The 23,819-nt window shown below is 41.8% G+C and overlaps 1 protein-coding gene across 3 annotated transcripts in view; it reads right to left on the bottom strand.

Moving 5' to 3' along the window:
- Nucleotides 1-463: 463 nt before the first annotated feature.
- LOC118393421 (golgin subfamily A member 7-like) overlaps nucleotides 464-23,819 on the bottom strand; it is a 39,262-nt gene continuing 15,906 nt past the window's right edge. For all 3 annotated transcript variants that reach the window (XM_035786076.2, XM_035786075.2, XM_035786074.2), the window contains 4 exons: nucleotides 17,988-18,140; nucleotides 7,155-7,256; nucleotides 5,956-6,013; nucleotides 464-4,201 (listed from right to left, as the gene is read on the bottom strand). In XM_035786076.2, coding sequence (XP_035641969.1) covers nucleotides 5,972-6,013; nucleotides 7,155-7,256; nucleotides 17,988-18,140 — 297 coding nt within the window. In that variant the 3' untranslated portion in view covers nucleotides 464-4,201; nucleotides 5,956-5,971. The remainder of the gene's footprint in view (nucleotides 4,202-5,955; nucleotides 6,014-7,154; nucleotides 7,257-17,987; nucleotides 18,141-23,819) is intronic.

The following is a 23,819-nucleotide window of genomic DNA, read 5'->3' as shown; positions in this document are numbered from 1 at the left end:
AGCTTCAAAAGATGTTTAAAACTATACTTTTGATGTTATGGATTGTCAATCCTTTAAGATTTTTTATTTATTTATTGAACCTTTATTTAACTAGGAAAGTCAGTTAAGAACAAATCCTTATTTACAATGACGGCCAAGGAACAGTGGGTTAACTGCCTTGTTCAGGGGCAGAACGATAGATGTTCACCTTGTCAGCTCGGGGATTCAATTTAGCAACCTTTCAGTTACTGGCCCAATGCTCTAACCTCTGTCTATGAATTTGAGATTTTTACCAAAACAGTGGTGGGGAGAACACTTTGTTATTGTTTCAACTGTGGAATTGCCCCTTTAAGCTAAAACATCTAAATGATTTTCTGCATCATCCAGAAGTGTAGAAGAAGTATACGTTTGATTTATTATGATACAATTCACAAGTTAAGAAACAGTTTGCATTTGAACTTAAAAAATGACGTATAAAAAGGTATACTAATTTATCAAATTAATGAGTTTAATGTTAAAAAGGCCAAATTAAATACATTTTCATTTTGCTCAACATTGCCATTTTCAGAATACATTGAAATAATATTTACAATATATGAGAATAAGTAATCTGACTTTCATTATAACCTACCTCAAAATGTTCCAGAAAATCTATAGTTGGACATTTCTGTAGTGTTAGATTATCTGTAATATAGCACTAACAGATTTCAGTCAGACAGAAGAAACTCAGCATTTAACATTCAAAACACATTATGAAATGGATGTAATTCCATGGAGCAATGTCAAATTTAACCAATTACTTATAAACTAGATGACTGACAAGGAGCTGTTTTGAAGCCACCACACCTCCATCTTGACACCCCAACCATGGTAAAAAAAATATTTTGGAAGCTGTAGAAAAGTCCAAATTAGTTTGAGCCACATTTATTCCATTACAGACTCCGTAAAGCATACTTTAAAATTACATTATGTAAGCTAAATATACAAAATAATTATGAAACATACAAATATATACAGTACCAGAGAAAAGTTTGGACACACCTACACATTCAAGGGTTTTTCTTTATTTTTACTATTTTCTATATTGTAGAATAATAGTGAATACATCAAAACTATGAAATAACACATATGGCAGTAACCAAAAAAAGTGTTAAAAAAATCAAAATATATTTTAGATTTCAAAGTAGCCACACACAAAGTAGTCAATTTGGAAAATTTCAAGATCTTTGACAATGTCTTTAAAGTGCAGTCGTAAAAACCACCATGCGCTATAATGGAACTGGCTCCCATGAGGACCTCCACAGGAAGGGAAGACCCTGAGTCAACTCTACTGCAGAGGATAATAAGTTCATTAGAGTTACCAGCCTCAGAAATTGCAGCCCAAATAAATGCTTCACTGAGTTCAAGTAACAGACATGTCAACATTAACTGTTCAGAGGAGACTGTGAATCAGGCCTTCATGGTCAAATTGCTGCAAAGAAACCACTACTAAAGGAAACCAATAAGAAGAATGGACTTCCTTGGCCCAAGAAACATGAGCAATGGATATTAGACCAGTGGAAATCTGTCCTTTGGTCTGATGAGTCCAAATTTGAGATTTTTGGTTCCAACTGCCTTCTTTGTGAGACGTAGGTGAACGGATGATCTCCGTATGTGTGGATCCCACCATGAAGAATGGGGGAGGAGGTGTGATGGTGCTTTTCTGGTGACACTGTCAGTGATTGATTTAGAATTCAAGGCACACTTAAAGCAGCGATACACCAACCCATCTGGTTTGCACTTAGTGGGACTATCATTTGTTTTTCAATAGGACAACACACCTCCAGGCTGTGTAAGAGCTATTTGACCAAGAAGGAAAGTGATGCATCAGATGACCTGACCTCCACAATCACCTGACCACAACCCAATTGAAATGGTTTGGGATGAGTTGGACCACAGAGTGAAGGAAAAGCAACCAACAAGTGCTCAGCATATGTGGGAACTCCTTCAAGACTGTTGGAAAAGCATTCCAGGTGAAGCTGGTTGAGAGTATGCAAAGCTGCCATCAAGGTGGCTACTTTGAGAATCTCAAATATAAAATATATTTTGATTTACATAATTCCATATGTGTTATTTCAAGGTTTTGATGTCTTCACTATTATTCTACAATGTAGAAAATAATGAAAAACCCTTGAGTAGGTGTGTCCAAACTTTTGACCGGTACTGTATATATAAAAACATTTGTCAAAGTATAATTTTTTTTTAAAGTTCTAATGCTACCGTCCCCACTACAATAAAAAAATACTTAAATACATGTAATTTTGTCTTCGATACATTTAATTGAAAACTGCTTTTTCTGAGGAGTGCCACTATGGCTGACCTTTGGCTTCAAAGCCTTTCATTGGCCAATACACCAGCAATCCAGGGTTTATATTAATCATTGTATTTAACCCACGTATTGTCAATGTATATCTATATCATCACCAAAAGTTAACAATCTAATGTCCTTCATTCATACAATTGATCGATACAAAAACAAAGAAATCAAGAAGTTGAGGTTGTTTAGGAATAGTCTTCGATTTTTAACATGCTTGCTGCCGAAAATAAAACGAGCAAAAGTTAGGATAAGCTAAATAAGATGGCTGCTAAAATAGTATGCTAAGATACACTTGACCTGAACCCACTGAGCTGACAGAGGCAATATTCACAGAAACTACAGGCACTGGAGACAAACAAGAGCACTTCTCGGCCTAACGCTTCACTTGAAGGCAATCAAATGTGCTTACATAGCTAGACATAGCCTACCCACACACATACAAACAAGTCAATCAACGCACGGCAAAATGAACAGTAGTTACCAAACAAACACTGTGCACGGCACATTTACGTTTTACAAAAGGACCATCGGAGCATTGACGCAACATGCAAGAAGAATGCAAGCATAATTTGGGCCATTTGGTTTTGTAAAGCAAGCGATCTCTGTACAAGCAAAAGTAAACAGACGTAAGATGCAGTAAGTAAATGGTTAGAAATACAGAGATAGGAAATACATTTTTAGAAGATTAGGAGTCTGGGGATGTATTACAGAAAACAACCTAACTGTCAAATCTTATTTCACTTTAGAGGGGCCTTTAGGATTTTAATGTGTAATACAGCCCCAGCATCATATACTGTACATGCGTTAGTTGAGTGGAGTATAGAACAGTGTGGAGGGAGTCGAGTACAGGGGAGATTGTAGAGACGCAGTAGTCAGAAAGTAGATGTGGATCCTGGATGGGAGCCAGTAGGGCTGGTATGATGTTCTGCAGGCTGAAGTTTTAGGTGGTCCTCAGTCTGAAGGTGCGGTGGTGGTCTCACCTACCCAGGACCAGGGGCCTCATTTATCAACCGTGCGTACATTTCTCACTAAATTCTGCCGTACGTGGGGATGCTAGGATTTGCATGCACAACTAAATGATTGGGATTCATCAAACTACTGCACACAACATACACAAACGTTTTTGTTACCTTTTATGGTAATAAAAAACACCCTCATTTGATGTATGATTTGGAGATGTTGGAACTGGGCCATGACAGTTTCTAAAAGAAAAGTGCAATGGCCAATTTTATCACTTTTATGTAGAGCTGAGGGCAGAATACTTACCTTTTTCAAACAAAAAATGCATGCCGCCTATAGAGAGAGTGCCAAACACTGGTAGCACATTCTGAAAGTTTGATTCCCTATTCGAACAGCTCAAAAGTAAATGCTACAGCACATTTCTATGGAAAATACTAATTCCTGTTCAATATTTTGAAGTAGATGATTGTGTTTCTATCTCCTGCCTTGGTATAGGCTCTGATGTGGCAATACTGTATCCTACACACTGTCAAATTTAAATAGATGCATTAGGCTACATGCTGCTATGTGATCTCCTTACCAACGGCAAATGCATCTGTTCTATCATTAGGCCTTTATGGTTTTTATTAGCCTATCATTATTATATATTTGCTTGCGATACATGTTGATCTACCACTAGAAGTTGTGCGTACGGCTGGTCTGAGATTTCCGTGGAGATGAGCACACTTTCCCTTCAAGTTCAAAATGGATAAATACCAACATTTGAGGGAAAACTGGCATACGCAAGGTTCAGACTATTTTTTGTGTGAACGCACCTTTGATAAATGAGGCCCCAGGTGATGCTGAGCAGAGCCAGAACCAGATAGAACCAGCCCTTCAAGAGCTTTTGTCCAGTCAGTCTGGGATCTGCCAAAAGTGAGAAGGTCAGTGAGAAAAACCACCCTTAAACAGCAGGAATAAAAAAAAAATTTAAGACAAAACAGCAGCCAGTATGATGCAGATAAACTTTAGTGACGTTTTTAGTGAAGCCATAGTTTATTTTTTGGGATCTGCCAAAGAAATGTCACAGTTAGCTAGCTACTCATCTCTGGCTCTAAACACCCACCATCATACATCACCGTGCACTAGTTACTACCTGACTGTATCATCAACTTCTGTTCGGTCATTTCAAAGTTGTTCTTCAGAGAAAACATGTATCTTTATTTGAAATATCATAAACCCTTTCACATATTCACAATTGACAGCATTTATTCTCTCCAAAGATGAATGATTTGAAGGTCAAGATAGTCCAGGTGCCCGCTCTCTTAAGCAGTGCCAGTCAGTGTGCTGGCAGGTTGACACCCGGAAGAACCAGTACAACACACAGTGCATTGGTCCTGCTCCTGAATAGTGAGCACTGTGGTGGAGGAGCATAGGGAGATAGACTTGGCACCGCCGTCTGTTAATGACTCATTTTGAAACCATTAACTGCTGAACGCCTGTTTTCCTACACTGCGGTCTAGTGCAATTACACCAGAGGACCATTCAATCACACACTTCACCCCGAACAGTGAAATTCCACAACAGGTCCACTGAGGTCCGCCATCGGGGCTTTCTGCTCTGCTATGTAAGAAAGAGCATGCAGCAGAGTAGCGGGACAATGCTATCGCAACACTTCACATTGCGCCTTGCCAGTGGGCCTGCTGCACGGACGGAAGGACAGCTTGCCTAAAAGACCATGGCAACAGTCCAACGGACTTCTCTCAACAGCTACTTATAAAAGAGCAGTTTACATTCCTCACAAATACATGTATAGAGGTGCCCGTCAGGAATTTCTAATGAAAATAATAACCCCTGTATGCACTTTGTTCCACCAGGCCAGAGCTGAACCAGCACTTGATGAACAACTAGGGCCATGTTCTTCAGCAGATCCATTAAAGAATTGTTGCTCTCTCTTCATGTACAACATTATCAGAGACAGTTTGGGTTTGGCGTGACTGAAATGTCCCAACAAAAAAAAAACACCAGGTTGAGACATTGTCATTAAGAGTTCGCAAACAGTTTCGCAGCGTGACACTTGTTGTTGAAAATAGTCGTAATCTTAAATGGGGGAAATTATGTTCTTTGTCATATGCAATAACCTACACAAGGCGGACAGATGTGCTTGATTGAGGCGAATAGTTTCATGACACATGTAGTCCTCTTGAAATACATTGGGAGAAAAACCCTGTGCTGTCTGCCAGTACATTTTAATTAACTCTCCGATGTTCGAAACCCATAACGGAGAGGCGTGATACTGTAGAGAGCATGGTAGATGGGAACTGCACAGCATGAGAGTAAATACAAATTGCTGTGGGACAATGACTTGGTCTCAATGATTTTCGTAACAGCATGGGGTGAAACCAAGAAGAATATAAATTTCAGTCTTGGAAAGCAAGAGCAGCCATATTTCAATTCAATAACATGCCACATCTATCCATCATTAGATTAAAGAATTTGCTCTCACGCACTCACTACTCAAATACTTATAGATTTCACCCTTTGAGCAGTTTCTTGACAGTATTCTTCCTCAGATTGCTCCAGAGTAATTTGGAAAGTAATACAGAACGGCCATGAATACATGAGGCATATGCGATCTGTTATACACATCCTGTGTGACATGACCGTGTCTTGAAACTCACCATAGTACTGTAGATTTTATCTGCCCAGGCTCCTGTCTTCAAAGATGGTTACTTCAACCTTGATCATGTTTAGTTAAAGGCAATGCAGAATTCCTCTAAAATATGACATCTACAGACGCATACTGCTGTGAGTAAAGCACTTGGGCAGCAATAGTCAAAACATCAAATCAGACACTCAAAAAATGCAGACATTACTTGTTCAGGTGCATTGAGAAGACATGGGGGGGGGAACAGGGCAGGTGTGACATTCCTGTCAATCTCCACTCTGCTATCACAGCCGCTCCCAGGCCAAAATCAGCAGCTCTGCAGTGCTGGAGAAATAATCCAGGAGGTCGCCATAAAACCAAGGTCTGCTTTCCAAATGACACCCTATTCCCTAAATAGTGCACTACTTTTGACCAGAGCCCCATACGGTGCCATTTGGGATGCAGACAATGAAATCATACAGGAGGTCCTCAGCTGTAAACGATTTCAGTCATATTTCACTGCCTGCTCCAGCCCTCAGTACAATTCATTTTGGATGTTGAGTCAGTCACTCAGGCTGCACCCCATACACTTGGAGAACGTAGACCATTTCTGCACCCTCTGATTTTGAGCAGATGAAATTGATTAAATATAACTTTTATCTGGTATTATTACAGGGTACCACTGTGAGCTGCCCAGACTCCTGGTTTCCATTTACAGGCAGGGGTTCGAGAGGGGAGCACACCACACAGAGCCCTGGGTAACGTGTCCCAAATGGCACCCTAATCCCTATGGGGTTCTGGTCAAAAGCAGCGCACTGTAATGGGAATAGGGTGCCATTTGGGATGCACATGTGGAAACACCAAATACCAACTCGGTCACACACCAGCAGCAGGTCAATGTGAAACTTCATTGTTCTAACTAGTACTACACAGCACATATCAACATGGAGCTAGCCCAGCCCTGACTCAAATATAAATCAGCCTGCATGACGAAACCTAAGAAACGCATAAAGGAAATATCACTGAAAAAAAGCACAACATCTTCTAATTCTAAATATAGTACCTTTTTTATCCCGTGAACGTAGCATTCCAAAGGCACACTATTCCCAATATATAGTGCACTACTTTACAAAGTAGTGCCCTTCAAAGGGTGCCATTTTGGATGGAAGTCTGAGTTACCTTTGTAGACACGTTGCTTTAATGGCTATCACACTGCTTTCTGAAGAAGGATACAACTCGGAGGCCTCTCTCAATAGGGTCAGTGAGGAGCAGACCTCGTGGAGCATAGATCTTATCATTCTGCTCCTGGATGAACTTAGCAATCTTCTTCAAAACCTGAAAAGAGACAATAAGAAGAAAAAGCTCTCAGTTTTCCAACTTACCTTGTCATACATAGTTTTGGTTGAATATACATAGTTTGGTTCCTCTCTAGGTTTCTTCCTAGGTTTTGGACTTTCTAGGGAGTTTTTCCTAGCCACCGTGCTTCTACACCTGCATTGCTTGCTGTTTGGGGTTTTAGGCTGGGTTTCTGTACAGCACTTTGCGATATCAGCTCAAGGGCTATAGAAATACATTAGATTTGAATAGTTACATGATAGAAGACTACATTATTAGAATTTGTTACATCAAATGTACTTTTAACCTAGAACATTTGCTTTCACCAAACAAGGGGTAGCCTACTGGTAGACTGTCATCTCTCAACGTTTACTTATTATTATCATTTGTTTTAAAAACATTTATTATTATTTTTTACATTTTACAAACATTAATTCATACAGTGCCTTTGGAAGGTATTCAGACCCCTAGACTTTTTCCACATTTTGTTACGTTACAGCCTTATTCTAAAATTGACTTCTTTCATCCCGAGTGGCGCAGTGGTCTAAGGCACTGCATCTCAGTGCTAGAGGCGTCACTACAGACCCTGGTTCAATCCTGGGCTGTATCACAACTGGCCGTGATTGGGAGTCCCATAGGGCGGAGCACAATTAGCCCAGCGTCGTCCGGGTTAGAGCGTCATTGTAAATAAGAATTTGTTCTTAACTGACTTGCCAAGTTAAATAAATAGGTTTCAAGAAAAATACATATACACACAATACACCATAATGACAAAAGCAAAAATAGGTTTGTAGAAATTTTAGCACTTTCTTGTTCTTACAGCCTTATTCTAAAATGGATTAATTAACATTTTTTCCTCAATCTACAAAATAACACATAATGACAAAGCAACATTTTTGCACATTTATAAAACATTTAAAAGAATATATTTATTTACATAAGTATTCAGACCCTTTGCTATGAGACTCAAAATTGAGCTAAGGTGCATCCTGTTTCCATTGATCATCCTTGAGATGTTTCTACAACTTGATTGGAGTCCACCTGTGGTAAATTCAATTGATTCGACGTGATTTGGAAAGGCACACACCCGTCTATATAAGGTCCCACAGTTAACTGTGCATGTCAGAGCAAAAAACAAGCCATGAGGTCAAAGGAATTGTCCGTAGAGCTCAGAGACAGGATTGTGTCGAGGCACAAAAGGGTACCAAAAAAATGTCTGCAGCATTGAACCACCGAGATTTTACATAGAGCAGGCTGCCCGTCCAAACTGAGCAATCGGGGGAGAAGGGCCTTGGTCAGGAAGGTGACCAAGTACCCGATGGTCACTCTGACAGAGCTCCAGAGTTCCTCTGTGGAGATCGGAGAACCTTCCAGAAGGACAACCATCTATCTATAGCAATCCACCAATCAGGATATTAAGGTAGCGGCCAGACGGAAGCAGCTCCTCAGTAAGAGGCACGACAGCCCGCTTGGAGTTTGCTGAAAGGCACCTAAAGGACTCTCAGACAATGAGAAACAAGATTCTCTGGTCAGTTGAAACCAAGATTGGAGTCTTTGGCCTGAATGCCAAGCGTCACATCTGGAGGAAACCTGGCACCATCCTTACGGTGTAGCATGGTGTTGGCAGCATCATGCTGTGGGGATTTTTTAATCTGCAGGTACTGAGAGACTAGTCAGGATCGAGGGAAAGATGAACAGAGAGAAGTACAGAGAGATCCTTGATGAAAACCTGCTCCAGAGCACTCAGGACCTCAGACTGGGGTGAAGGTTCACCTTCCAAAAGGACAACGACCCTAAGCACACAGCCAAGACAACACATGAGTGGCTTCGGGACAAGTCTCTGAATGTCCTTGAGTGGCCCAGCCAGTGCCCGGACATGAAACCAATCGAACATCTCTGGAGAGACCTGAAAATAGCTGTGCAGTGACTCTCCCCATCCAACCTGACAGAGCTTGAGATGATCTGCATAGAAGAATGGGAGAAACTCCCCAAATACAGTTGTGCCAATCTTGTAGCGTCATACCCAAGAAGACTTGCTGTAATCGCTGCCAAACGTGCTTCAACATTGTACTGAGTAAAGGGTCTGAATACTTTCTTTTAATATACATTTGCAGAAGTGTCTAAAAACTTGTTTTTGCTTTATCATTATGGGGTATTGTGGGTAGATTGATGAGGGGGGGGGGGGCGACGATTTAATACATTTTAGAATAAGGCTGTAAAGTAACAAAATGTGGAAAAAGTCAAAGGGTCTGAATACTTTCCGAATGCACTGTACATAACACTATTTCACCTCTATACATGTTCCCAAATGTTGCTTACACTTGTTCACTTCCCTTCATGGATTTGAAAGGCAATGACTGGCATAAGGAAACTCCCTCAAGCTAATCTGTGCGTAAACCAATCTAATGATTTTACATTTGTGGGGAGCTAATGCAGAACGCCACAGAATGTTTTTGTGCTGGTCAAGGGCAGACAGGTCTGGAGTGAACCAAGGACTATATCTATTCCTGGCTCAATTTGTTTTGAATGGAGCAAGCTTATTTAAGATGGTGAGGAAGGCACTTTTAAAGAATAACCATGCATCCTCTACTTAGCGAGTTAGTTAGGATGATATCTATGAGGGTGCCCGTGTTTGCAGATTTGGGGTTGTACCTGGTAGGTTCATTGATCATTTGTGTGAGATTGAGGGCATCAAGTTTAGAATGTAGGATGGCCGGGGTGTTAAGCATGTCCCAGTTTAGGTCACCTAGTAGCACGAGCTCAGAATATAGATGGGGGGCAATCAATTCACATATGGTGTCAAGGGCACAGCTGGGGGCAGAGGGTGGTCTATAGCAAGCGTCAACAGAGAGACTTGTTTCTGGAAATGTGAATTTTTAGAAGTAGAAGCTTGAATTGTTTGGGGACAGACCTGGATAGTAAGACAGAACTCAGCAGGCTCTCTCTGCAGTAGATTGCAACACCGCCCCCTTTGGCAGTTCTTTCTTGGCGGAAAATGTTATAGTTAGAGATGGAGATTTCAGGGTTTTTGGTGGTTTTCCTAAGCCAGGATTCAGACACGGCTAAGACATCCGGGTTGGCAGAGTGTGCTAAAGCAGTGAATAAAATAAACTTAGGGAGTAGGCTTCTAATGTTAACATGCATGAAACCAAGGCTTTTACGGTTACATAAGTCAACAAATGAGAGCATCTGGGGAGTAGGAGTGGAGCTAGACACTGCAGGTCCTGGATTAACCTCTACATCATCAGAGGAACAGAGGAAAAGTAGGATAAGGGTAAGGATAAAGGCTATACGAACTGGCCGTCTAGCACGTTCGGAACAGAGAGTAAAAGGAGCAGGTCCCTGGGCACGATAGCATAGATTCAAGGTATAGTGTACAGACAAAGGTATGGTAGGAAGAGAATACATTGGAGGTAAACCTAGGTATTGAGTAATGAAGAGAGATATAGTCTCTAGAGACGTTTAAACCAGGTGATGTCATCACCACCCTGGATGGTTCCGACCTTGAATATGTGGACATCTATAAGTACCTAGGTGTCTGGCTAGACTGTAAACTCTCCTTCCAGACTCATATCAAACATCTCCAATCGAAAATCAAATCTAGAGTCGGCTTTCTATTCCGCAACAAAGCCTCCTTCACTCACGCCGCCAAACTTACCCTAGTAAAACTGACTATCCTACCGATCCTGGACTTTGGCGATGTCATCTACAAAATTGCTTCCAACACTCTACTCAGCAAACTGGATGCAGTTTATCACAGTGCCATCCGTTTTGTCACTAAAGCACCTTATACCACCCACCACTGCGACCTGTATGCTCTAGTCGGCTGGCCCTCACTACATATTCGTCGCCAGACCCACTGGCTCCAGGTCATCTACAAGTCCATGCTAGGTAAAGCTCCGCCTTATCTCAGTTCACTGGTCACGATGGCAACACCCACCCGTAGCACGCGCTCCAGCAGGTGTATCTCACTGATCATCCCTAAAGCCAACACCTCATTTGGCCGCCTTTCGTTCCAGTTCTCTGCTGCCTGTGACTGGAACGAATTTCAAAAATCGCTGAAGTTGGAGACTTATCTCCCTCACCAACTTCAAACATCTGCTATCTGAGCAGCTAACCGATCACTGCAGCTGTACATAGTCTATCGGTAAATAGCCCACCCATTTTTACCTACCTCATCCCCATACTGTTTTTATTTATTTACTTTTCTGCACACCAATATCTCTACCTGCACATGACCATCTGATCATTTATCACTCCAGTGTTAATCTGCAAAATTGTAATTATTCGCCTACCTCCTCATGCCTTTTGCACACAATGTATATAGACCCTTTTTTTCTACTGTGTTGTTGACTTGTTAATTGTATACTCCATGTGTAACTCTGTTGTCTGTTCACACTGCTATGCTTTATCTTGGCCAGGTCGCAGTTGCAAATGAGAACTTGTTCTCAACTAGCCTACCTGGTTAAATAAAGGTGAAATAAAATTAAAATAAAAAATATGTAGGAGGTGGAACAACATGGTTGGTTAAGGCATACTGAGCAGGGCTAGAGGCTCTAAAGTGAAATAAGACAGTAATCACTAACCAGGACAGTAATGGACGAGGCATATTGATATTAGAGAGAGGCATGCGTAGCCAAGTGATCATATGGGTCCACTGAGTGGTTGGGCTGGCTGGGGACACAGCGATTCAGATAGTTTGCAGGCCGGGGCTAACAAGCTAGCAGACCGGGGCTAGCAAGTTAGCAGAAGGGCCTTTGGGGGACGTCGCGATGGAGGCAAGTCTGTTTTTGCCTCCTCGTGCGGTGACGTCGATAGACCAGTCGTGGATTACTAGGGTTCCAAGTAGCTCTAGATAGCTAGCAGGCCGCGGTTAGCAGAATGGGCCTTTAGCGGACGTCGCGCCTGAGGGGCCTGTTGGAATCCTCGGGCAGATTATGACGGTATTCCAGTCGTAGAGGATCGGCGGGGTTCCGTGCCCAGTACCGGCAGTAGAAGGGGTCCGTATATTGTAGCCCATGAGTGGGCTTTGGTGGTAGCCCAGGAGCCCAACCGGGCTAGCTTCAGGCTAATTGGTGCTTGCTCCGGGATGGAAACGCTAGCCAGGAGTAGTCACCAGGGATTGCAGTTAGCTAGTTGCGAAGATCCAGATGAAAAGGTTCAGAGTTTGCGGTAGGAATCCAGGGATATGGAGAGAAAAATAGGTCCATTATGCTCTGGTTTGAATCACATTGTACGAACTGTCGAGAGCTTTCCAAGCTAAAGGTTAGCTGATAATCGCTAGCAGTGGTTTGCTGACTGATAGCTGGTAGCTAGTTCGCTGGCTAGCTTCAGTTGAGGGATTCCAGATCTGAAGTAAATAGAAATACTTTAGGAAAAAAACAGATCCACTCCACATTGGGTGAGGCGGGTTGCAGGAGAATATTTAGAAGATGAGTTTTAGGAAAATATTTAAAAACGATATGCAAAGAAAAATATATATACAAGGGACACGACAGGACAAAGACAAAGACGTCTAACTGCTACGCCATCTTGGAAACAATTTACAGCTCAGATTTTCTCCCCATCATAATCAAGGGGGTAAATAACAGTGGTTTCCTTGAACAGAAGAGAATTTGAGCTTTGCAAAAATGGCAGAAGTATTACTCTACTCATAATGTTTAACTAATTTGTTTTTGCCACAGGAAAAAAGCAACTGCAGCTCGTATTTGCGGACCACGACGAAAAAGCGGCAACATAGATGAATGAATAACAGCGCACATGGGAAACAGAGCTTCTAGTGTGATTAAAGCAAAAATAGCCTACATGAAAGTAAGAGAGTAAACATGGTCTCTAGTTGAGGTATCCTGGCTTTGCATCAGTTCAAAAGATTGATAAGTGACGGAAGTGACCGCCTGGGATCTGTGTGGGAGAGCTGGGCAGATCAGCTCAATCAGACCGCACAACTGAAAGATGCATCCTCTCAGTCAGAATTGACATGAAATATACTTCATGCATGCTTATGATTGGACAAAACAAATGAAAAGGAGCGTCATGTCAAATTAATGGCCATTAGTCTGACGTGGAATTCACATGTCGTCACATTTTCGTTGACTAAAATGAAAAGTAATTTGCAACACTTCATCATTATAGTTTTAATAAGGAAAAATAGGTGGTTGACGTATTTTTCGTCCTAAAAAAGTGTTGATGTAATTAACACTGGCACAAATCAGGAGGAAGGAGAGATTAATGAGACATAACACGTATTTCTTATTGGGGTGCACAGCAAGGCACTAGAGTGACGAACCACCCTTGCTGCCTCCACCTGGCCGGCTCCCCTCTTTCCCCTGTGATTCTCTGCCGCTGACCCTATTACGTGGGCTGAATCACTGGCTTACTCGTGCTCTTTCATGCTGTTCCTAGGAGGGGTGCATCACGTCTTACCAAGCTTTTTTCCGTTACACTCGACTTGAGTGGGTTTAGTCACTGACGTGATCTTCCTGTCCGGTTATGTTCTCCCTCGGGCTCGTGCGGTCAAGAAGATATTCGTGGGCTATACTCAGCCTTGTCTCAGGGTAGTACGTTGGTAGTCTGTTGATATCCCTCTAGTGGTGTGGGGGCTGTACTTTGGTAAAGTTGGTGGGGTTATATCCTGCCTGGTTGGCCCTGTCCGGGGTATCGTCGGACGGGGCCACAGTGTCCCCTCACACCTCCGGTCTCAGCCCCCAGTATCTATGCTGCAATAGTCTGTGCTGGGGGAGCTAGGGTCAGTCTGTCCTATCTGGTGAAACTCTACGGTCTTATCTGTTGTCCTGTGTGAACTTAAGTATGCACACTCTCTCTATGCTGATCCAGTTTCTGCTGTTTTGCCTGTGGCTATGGAACCCTGACCTGTTCACCAGATGTGCTAACGTGCTACCCTGTCGTGCTGCTGCTCCAGTTTCAACTGTTCTGCCTGCGGCTATGGAACCCTGACCTGTTAGCCGGACGTGCTACCTTGTCCCGGAACTGCTGTTTTCGGCTCTCTCTTTCTCCCTCCTTCTCTCACCCTACTGCACCTGCGGTCTCGACCTCTGAATGCTCGGCTATGAAAAGCCAACTGACATTTACTCCTGAGGTGCTCACCTGTTGTACCCTCTACAACCACTGTGACTATTATTTGACCCTGCTGGTCATCTATGAACATTTGAACATCTTGAAGAACGATCTGGTTTTAATGGCCATGTACTCTTATAATTTCCACCCAGCACAGCCAGATGAAGACTGGCCACTCCTCAGACCCTGGTTCATCTCTAGGTTTCTTCCTAGGTTCCTGCATTTCTAGGGAGTTTTTCCTAGCCAACGTGCTTCTACATCTGCATTGCTTGTTTGGGGTTTTAGACTGGGTTTCTGTATAAGCAGTTTGTGACATCAGCTGATGTAAAAAGGGCTTTATAAATACATTTGATTTCATATGACTCCCACGAGGAGCCTAAGTCAATGCATCACAGGAATAAATAAATTCCTATATGGTTGTGCAGTGGTTCGTCCTGTAAAAACTGCAGCGTAGTGCAGCACAGCTTGCGTGGTGCCGCAGATTATATGAAACGTTATTTAAGTGCCAACCACTGGTGCCATTAATGTTATTGCTAGTTTGACCACCAGAGGGCATCTTTGAGAAGCATTTTATAGCCTTCAATAGTGGCTGTACTAGAGAATTTAAAACCTTTTTTGTAAGAACATACTATAATGGGACTGATTTTAAGAAATGTTGCTTAATTCATTTGATTAATATTATGGTGTTTCTATTCCAAGAAAAACCTCTGTGTTTCCCTAAGGATGATATGGAAAATATGGTGCTGTACAAAGTGACGGTCAGGAGTAGGCTACAGTGCTGGGCTACTTAGCTAAAGAATCCCCGGGTTCAATTCCCCGACAGGGAGGAAGTAGGCTGTCCTTCTAAATACGAATTTGTTCTTAACTGATTCCATATGTGTTATTTCATAGTTGTGATGTATTCACTATTATTCTACAATGTAGAAATAAAATAAAAACCTGGAATGAGTAGGTGTGTCCAAACTTTTGACTGGTACTTGCTTAATTAATTTGCTTAATATTATGGTGCTTATATTCAAGGAAAACTAAAAACCCTCTGGGTTTCCGTTAGGATGAAACGGAAAATATGGCGCTGTACAACATGACGGTCGGGAGTAGGCTACACAGTCCCGGGCTATTTAGCTAAAGAATCCCTGTGTCGCGCGCGGGCTTGTGGGAGGCCAGGGTTCAATACCACGATGGGGAGGAAGGAGTAGGCTGTCCTTGTAAATAAGAATTGGTTTATAACCGACTTGCCTAGTTAAATAAAGGTTACACTAAGAGCATAACATTTCTACACCATTTTTGTCTAACTAAATAACACCTACACCACTTTTAACAGCACATGACTCAACACTAGTGAGACTCATGTCGCCAATGGCAGACCTACACTATATCGAAAAATATGACGTGACTCTCCGCCAATAATTACACATACATTTGAGGATTCTAATAATGGGCTATTATAATACTGTACACGGTGTCCAGGTCAGGATAACCAAAACATTTCTTTATTAAAGACTATCAGAAAGAATGTTGGTACTTAATGGAATGGTGAAATATATGTTCTTCCTCTCTGTTTTTGTTTTATTATTTCACTGCCATACTGTGTTTAACTGTGTTCGATCTTGTCTAGCCATCTTGTCTCAAGAGGACCACAATGGAAATAAGTCCCAGACTCTATTGTGTGTTATCCTCAATGATTTTATTCATGTGCATTTATGGCCTTTTCAAGTTTTATGTGTGCTTGTTTTTTTAAATGGTCGAATTAATAAACTAAACTATTTATTTTGATCCAAAGCCATGAATGAGTGAGTCAATCAGCTTTATGTAGGTGCCGGCCATCAACTTGATAATATATAATGATATTTTGGAGGTTATTTCGAAAGTGAGCAATTGTAATCTGAATAAAGGCCAAAATAATATTTGTAAAGGCCAAAACATGTATTTCTATATTTAGAGGGAGAGAAACGCTGGGCCAATTATGCACCGCCCTATGGGACTCCCAATCACGGTCGTATGTGATACATAATAATAATGCTACTTAACTTGGAACGTAACTTAGAAATACATTTGACGATAGAATTCTCCCCCTACCCTCCATCTAGGCAAGTCCATTGTCCAGTTACCTGCTTGAATAGCGGGAACGTTTCCCTAGTCAACTCCATTATTAATGCATTGCCCCTTAAAGTGTTGCTCTGTGCTACCCAGTATGGCGGGGTGGGGGTCCACCCACCCTCCCCCTCTGTTCCCCATGGGCAGTCTGTCTTCTGTGCTCTGCAGCCCATCCCGTGCCCCCTGCCCTCGTGCCTTGAACCTCGTGCATTTTCAGTGGATACAGCTGGAGAACTGCAAGGCAATCCCATTGTGTGCCCTCGGGAGCTATGACAGATATATATTGTCCTGCCAATAACAGGGTTAATAATATATCTGTGAGAATATCCAAGGGGCTTTTATATCATTCTAAATTAACAATCAATTTTTTTTTTTTTATTTTTTTTAAATGGTATTTTGGACATTATTTCATTTTCAAATAACGTAAAATGAGCAAGAAAAAGGCCATTCTTGAACATGGGGTGAGACATTGCTACTAATTTGTAAATAAAGCCAGTTTGTTATTTAGAATGATTTATTTCTGTTTTTAGAGGGGGAGAAACCAAAAACCTACAGTCATCTCATCGGTCTCCCAGTCGAGGCCGGCATGGGTATTGAACCAGTATCTGTAGCAAGACAGCTTGCACTGCCTTAGACCGTAGTGCAACAACAGTTTTAGTAAGTAATACTTAAGTCGTGCACAATTATCAGTTTCTATTTAGGTTTATGTCGCCCATTCATTGTCAGAGACACAGAAGGACCCAAAAGCATAATTAGTGCTCCAACTCCCCCTTGCGCTGGTCTGGAGCAATGAAGTGGTGATGCAGGGTACCGTCCTAAACCACAAATTACCTCTAAGTACCTCAGCATAATCACAAAACTTTTAGTTGAGCAACCACTGTATGTGCCAACCGGTAGAGTTGGATCTGAAAAAATGCTTGTGTGTAGTAACAGTTTTCACATTTTAGATTATGTATACATCTGCTTGTATGGGCGCTATTGTTAGAGCTGTACTGCTCTCTGCCATTAATCATATTAATATCAATACCTCACATCTCATTTCAACTTCCATGAAATGTGATCACTGTACTAGTTTGGGTTCCCCCTTACTAATTCTAAATCACTAACTTGCAACATGAAAGCTAAACCCATTGACCAAATATCTTGATGGATTACATGACCGTAATAGAGGCCTTCAATATGGGATCAAAACGCACTTATAATATCAAGCCATTTTTGAGGGGGCATTTCTTTCGGACTCCAGAAAATGGCTGCTGACTGGTTTACAATCTATTCTAGAGTGTTGGTCCACAATATAATTCAGAGAATTCCAAAGCATTACTTGGGTGTATTTTGGCTTTACCTAGTCAGCACTAGCTTTGTAGTCAGCACACATAGAGTTACAAAATTCCAGTATGTTTCCCCAAATTCCCAGAAATCCTGCTTGGAGCATTCTGCATTTGCTGCTTATTCTCTTCTGATTCCGGGAATCTTCCAACCAGGATTTTGGGAAAACCTGGGAATTTTGAGAAAGTTAACATAATTTTCCAACCCTAGTTGTGTGGATTAGTGAAGGTCTCTCACCTTCTCGTAGTGTGTCTCCATACAGAGGAAGATCGTGTAAGCTGTGAGACAGGCCAGACAGCCCTCCAGATACGACGAGCCTCCCAGCTTCTCTGCCTCAGCATACAGGTTGTTCAGCGTCCTCACAGTCTCCTCAAACTGCTGCTTGTCAATCTGAAACACGGGACCAATCAAGTTGTGTCTCAAATAGCACCCTATTTCCAATATAGTGTGATACTTTTGAACAGGGCTCATAAGGCTCTGGTCAAAAGTTGTGTACTTTATAGAGGGAATAGGGGCGCCATTTGCAAAGCAACCCAAGTAAAAGCAAAAACTGTTTCTGAGGATGATACACATGGTGAGATCTAAAGAAAGGCAATCAAGATAGAAAAATACATCACATAGTTACTATTTTAGATGATCAAATGGAGTGTTAGATAGCTAACAAATGGAAAGTTAATTATACATTCTTTTCATCCTTTTCATCCTCGGTATAAATGATGAGTGGTTTGATTCGAATCGTGTTTTTAATCAGAGAATGCTGCATCTCTCTCCACTTTTGGCAAAATAATTAGGAAGGCTTGGCCGTGTGCTCACCGCATGTTTTCACTTTATACCGCAGCAGGAGACACCAAAACCTCTAGTGAGGAATCTGACTGTCTCTTCTTATCTACTGGCAGAGACTAGCTAGTAAAAAAAACAACTTTCCCAGTGTTTCCATCAATCTGGTGATGTTAGCTCTAGTGTTGCCGATATGAGAGATGCAATGTGGTTCTGACAGAGTTGAAGCCATTACACTCCATAATTCCGGACAGAGTGGAACTAAGGGCTGGCTAACACTACCATTCACTCATCACGTCAGGTCAGGCCTGCTCCACTGAGGAGAGGCCAAGGGCCGTTGGACCACTGGAAGTAGTGAAGGGTGTTTTGACTGAGTGTTGGCGTGAGTCTCCACTCTGGTCTCCTCAGCAGGCCTAATGGAGTGAGACTGCATCCCAAATGGCACCGTATATAGGAGTACTACTTTTGACCAGGGCCCATTGAGCTCTAGTCAAAAGTAGTGCACTTTATAGGGAATAGGGTATCATTTGGGACACAGCCTGAGAGAGCGGACTGCAGACCAGACCAGATGAAGGGAGCAGCCAGGCCTTCTGTGCCTCTGAACAGCCTCCAAGTTATGCTCCCATGTGCCCAAGGAATGTAACAACAAGCTCCAACAGATCAGTGGTCTTAGGCATGTTTGGTGCCCGCCGTGAGGAGTCTTTGTTATCCCTCTAATTTCCCCATCTGAAGGCTGGGATTCAAACCACATTTCTCCTTCGTCTGAGAATTTTTCCATTACGTTAGATGCTGTGATTTTAAAAGTGTAGATGTGCACTTTAGGAAGTATGTGCTATGGTAGTAGTATTAGACGATAGATTAATCGTGCCATGTCACCCACCATCTCAGATTGATCTGAAATGGTTTCTGTAGTTAAAATAATATTGCAGGAATGTTTCTAAATAAGTTAATTGGCCATTTCAATTGATAGTATTCATATAATATTCAATAAATAGTATAGTACCCAACATTCGATTCGGAACAAACCTCTTAACAATGATTAAGATTCAAGGAATCCAAATAAATCATAAAAAGCCATGGCCCACCCAAAACCCACACCAAACCCACCCCAATAGCCAGTATAATTTCTCTGTTTGACAAGTAGTATGAAGCTGTGGCTTGGAGTATTGTTTATTGAGACTATATAATATATTATCAGTAAATGTGTTGATGTCACCCCCTGTTTAAAGAAATTAGCAATTGAAGTAGCCATTGAAATTTGCCATTGCATTTTTCCTCAAAGATTAGTGTGAAAGTACCAGGCTTTGCCCACAAGATCTCACTGTTCCTGCTACTGCCACACACTTTGATCCTTTTTGTTGGTCTCTTGTGTGTATCAAATGGATCACAACATTTTCTTTGCAAATTTGGGTTGAAAACCAATAGCTTTTGCTCATGATGAAAATATATTATGTGGTTAAGTCAAGTCAGTCTTCCATGAAAGCAATTTAGTTTGTCCTTCTCTTAGCAACCTAATGCTTTAATCCAGCTCTCCTTGAATAGTTCAAGTGGCAGCTCTCTGAAAGGACTTTCCATATGGTGCAATTCTCATATAAGGCCAAATATTTCCTGGAGAAATGGGCAGTTACTAAATATTGTGACTACCCTAATACAAAAATACAATTAGAAACCATTTCATGGTAGTCTTGTGTTTTTTTGTTATACATGTGTGATAAGTGACATTTAACATTAGACCCAACCCAATACCATTACAACACTATACAGTGTGTGTTTGTGACTTTTACAATTGAAGACCCATCGAAACCATTCGAACTGCTGTAGTCTAATGGTTTGCTTGCTCACCAGGAATGGTCTAACTCAGGGAAGCGCAACTTTGATAGAGGGGACACAAAAGATTGGAACTTGTCATGAAGGCCTGCAGTTTTACAGCTAATTTCCTACAATTTCAACATTTTGGCCATATTGTTGAGATTTTTTGTTGTTGCAGTTTTTAATATGATATGAGTGAGATAGTCAATTGTTAGTCAATGGAACACCCGCCCAATCCGGTGGGGCGGCAGCGTAGCCTAGTGGTTAGAGCGTTGGACTAGTAACCGGAAGGTTGCGAGTTCAAACCCCCGAGCTGACAAGGTACAAATCTGTCGTTCTGCCCCTGAACAGGCAGTTAACCCACTGTTCCCAGGCCGTCATTGAAAATAAGAATATGTTCTTAACTGACTTGCCTGGTTAAATAAAGGTAAAATTAAAATTAAAAAATTAAAATTTGACCATGATTACTAGAAGTTTAGATAACTGGCCGTCAGACTAATTTACCAATCTAAAAAAATAAATTGTTGATTGAGTGACTGTCAGTGACATAAGAGAAAAACTGTTGGATGCACAACGAAATTTCTAAATTGCACCTAAACGCTCAACAATTGGTCCACGGGCCGCCAGTTGCCCATCCCTTGTCTTACTAATCCCAAACTTTTTCAAAGGGGAATAAACCACACATACAGGGGCCATTTCCTGGACACAGATTTAGCCTAAGAGAAGAATAAAGTGAATTATTTTAATTGTGGACTAGCTAGAATTGTGAGGATAACCACACAATTTATTTCCATCATGAACAGAAACTATTGGTTTTCTACCCAAAGTTACAAAGAAAATTGTGATTAATTTCATAAAAGAGAGCAGAAAAATATAACAAAAGTATAAACACAACATGCAACAATTTCAAAAGATTTTCCTGAAATCAGTCAATTGAAATAAATTCATTAGGCCCTAATGTTGTGGACGACTGGGGATACAGATATGCATCTGCTGGTCACAGATACCTATTGGTGGGAACTGGAACATGCTATCGTTACAGGTTGATCCAGAGCATACCAAACATGCTCAATTGGTGACATGTCCGGTGAGTATGCAGGCCATGGAAGAACTGGGACATTTTCAGCTTCCAGGAATTGTGTACGACATGGGGCCGGCGGTGGATGAATTGCACAATAATGGGCCTCAGGATCACATCACCGTATCTCTGTGCATTCAAATTGCCATCGATAAAATGCAATTGTGTTTGTTGTCCGTAGCTTATGCCTGCCCATAACATAACCCCACCATGGGGCACTCTGTTGACATCAGCAAACCGCTCTTCCACACAAGACAATACACTCTGTCTTCCATCTGCTCGGTACAGTTGAAACCAAGATTAATCCGTAAAGAGCAAACTTCTCCAGCGTGCCAGAGGCCATTGGAGGTGAGCATTTGCCACTGAAGTCGGTTATGGTGCCGAACTGCAGTCAGGTAAAGACCCTGGTGAGGATGAGGAGCACGCAGATGAGCTTCGCTGAGATGGTTTCTGACAGTTGTGCAGAAGTTATTCGGTTGTGCAAACCCACAGTTTCATTAGCTGTCCTGGTGTTTGGTCTCAGAAGATCCCACAGGTGAAGAAGCTGGATGTGGAGGTCCTGGGCTAGCGTGGTTACAGTTGGTCTGAGGATGTGAGGCCAGTTGGATGTACTGCCAAATTCTCTAAAACAACACTTATAGCGTCTTATGGTAGAGAAATTAACATTAAATTCTCTGGCAACAGCTCTGGTTTACATTCCTGCAGTCAGCATGCCAATTGCACACTCCCTCAAAACTTGTCCCCAGCACAAGGTGCATGTTGTTTAATCAGCTTCTTGATATTCCACACCTGGCTGGATTATTTTGGCAAAGGAGAAATGCTCACTAACAGAGGTTTTTATATTTTTTATATTTCACCTTTATTTAACCAGGTAGGCAAGTTGAGAACAAGTTCTCATTTACAATTTCTACCTGGCCAAAGCAGTTTGACACATACAACAACACAGAGTTACACATGGAGTAAAACACACATACAGTCAATAATACAGTAGAAAAATAAGTCTATATACAATGTGAGCAAATGAGGTGAGATAAGAGAGGAAAAGGCAAAAAAAAGGCCATGGTGGCAAAGTATATACACTATAGCAAGTAAAACACTGGAATGGTAGATTTGCAGTGGAAGAATGTGCAAGGTAGAGATAGAAAGACATGGGGTGCAAAGGAGCAAAATAAATAAATACAGTAGGGGGAGATGTAGTTTGTTTGGGCGAAATTATAGATGGGCTATGTACAGGTGCAGTAATCTGTGAGCTGCTCTGACAGCTGGTGCTTAAAGCTAGTGAGGAAGATAAGTGTTTCCAGTTTCAGAGATTTTTGTAGTTTGTTCCAGTCATTGGCAGCAGAGAACTGGAAGGAGAGGCGGCCAAATGAAGAATTGGTTTTGACCAGAGAGATATACCTGCTGGAGTGCGTGCTACAGGTGGGTGCTGCTATGGTGACCAGCGAGCTGAGATAAGGGGGGACTTTACCTAGCAGGGTCTTGTAGATGACCTGGAGCCAGTGGGTTTGGCAACGAGTATGAAGCGAGGGCCAGCCAAAGAGAGCGTACAGGTTGCAGTGGTGGGTAGTATATGGGGCTTTGGTGACAAAACGGATGGCACTGTGATAGACTGCATCCAATTTATTGAGTAGGGTATTGCAGGCTATTTTGTAAATGACATCGCCAAAGTTGATGTTCGGTAGGATTGTCAGTTTTACAAGGGTATGTTTGCAGCATGAGTGAAGGATGCTTTGTTGCGAAATAGGAAGCCAATTCTAGATTTGGTCCTTCTGTAGCACAGTTGGTAGTGGGTTCGATTCCCGGGACCACCCATACGTAGAATGTATGCACACATGACTGTAAGTCGCTGTGGATAAAAGCGTCTGCTAAATGGCATATATATATTTAACTTTGGATTGGAGATGTTTGATGTGAGTCTGGAAGGAGAGTTTACAGTCTAACCAGACACCTAGGTATTTGTAGTTGTCCACATATTCTAAGTCAGAACCATCCAGTAGAGTACTGATGCTGGACGGGCGGGCAGGTGCAGGAAGCGATCGGTTGAAGAGCATGCATTTAGTTTGACTTGTATTTAAGAGCAATTGGAGGCCACGGAAGGAGAGTTGTAATGGCATTGAAGCTCGCCTGGAGGGTTGTTAACTTGTTATGGCTGCAATCCCACTAACGGGATAAGTGTCATCAACAACCGCTGAATAGCATAGCGCTACATTCAATAAATATTATTACAAATATTAATATTCATGAAATCACAAGTGCAATATAGGAAAACACAGCTTAGCCTTTTGTTAATCCACCTGTCGTGTCAGATTTTTAAATTATGCTCTACATCGAAAGCAATCCAAGCGGTTGTGTAGATTTAGCGATCGCACGACAAAACATTAAGTACACTTAGCATCAGGAAGCTT

The sequence above is a fragment of the Oncorhynchus keta genome, chromosome 14 (assembly GCF_023373465.1).
Source record: "Oncorhynchus keta strain PuntledgeMale-10-30-2019 chromosome 14, Oket_V2, whole genome shotgun sequence".
Lineage (NCBI taxonomy): Eukaryota > Metazoa > Chordata > Actinopteri > Salmoniformes > Salmonidae > Oncorhynchus > Oncorhynchus keta.
Note: the sequence above shows the minus strand (reverse complement) of the source record. Positions and strands in the feature narration are given on the sequence as shown.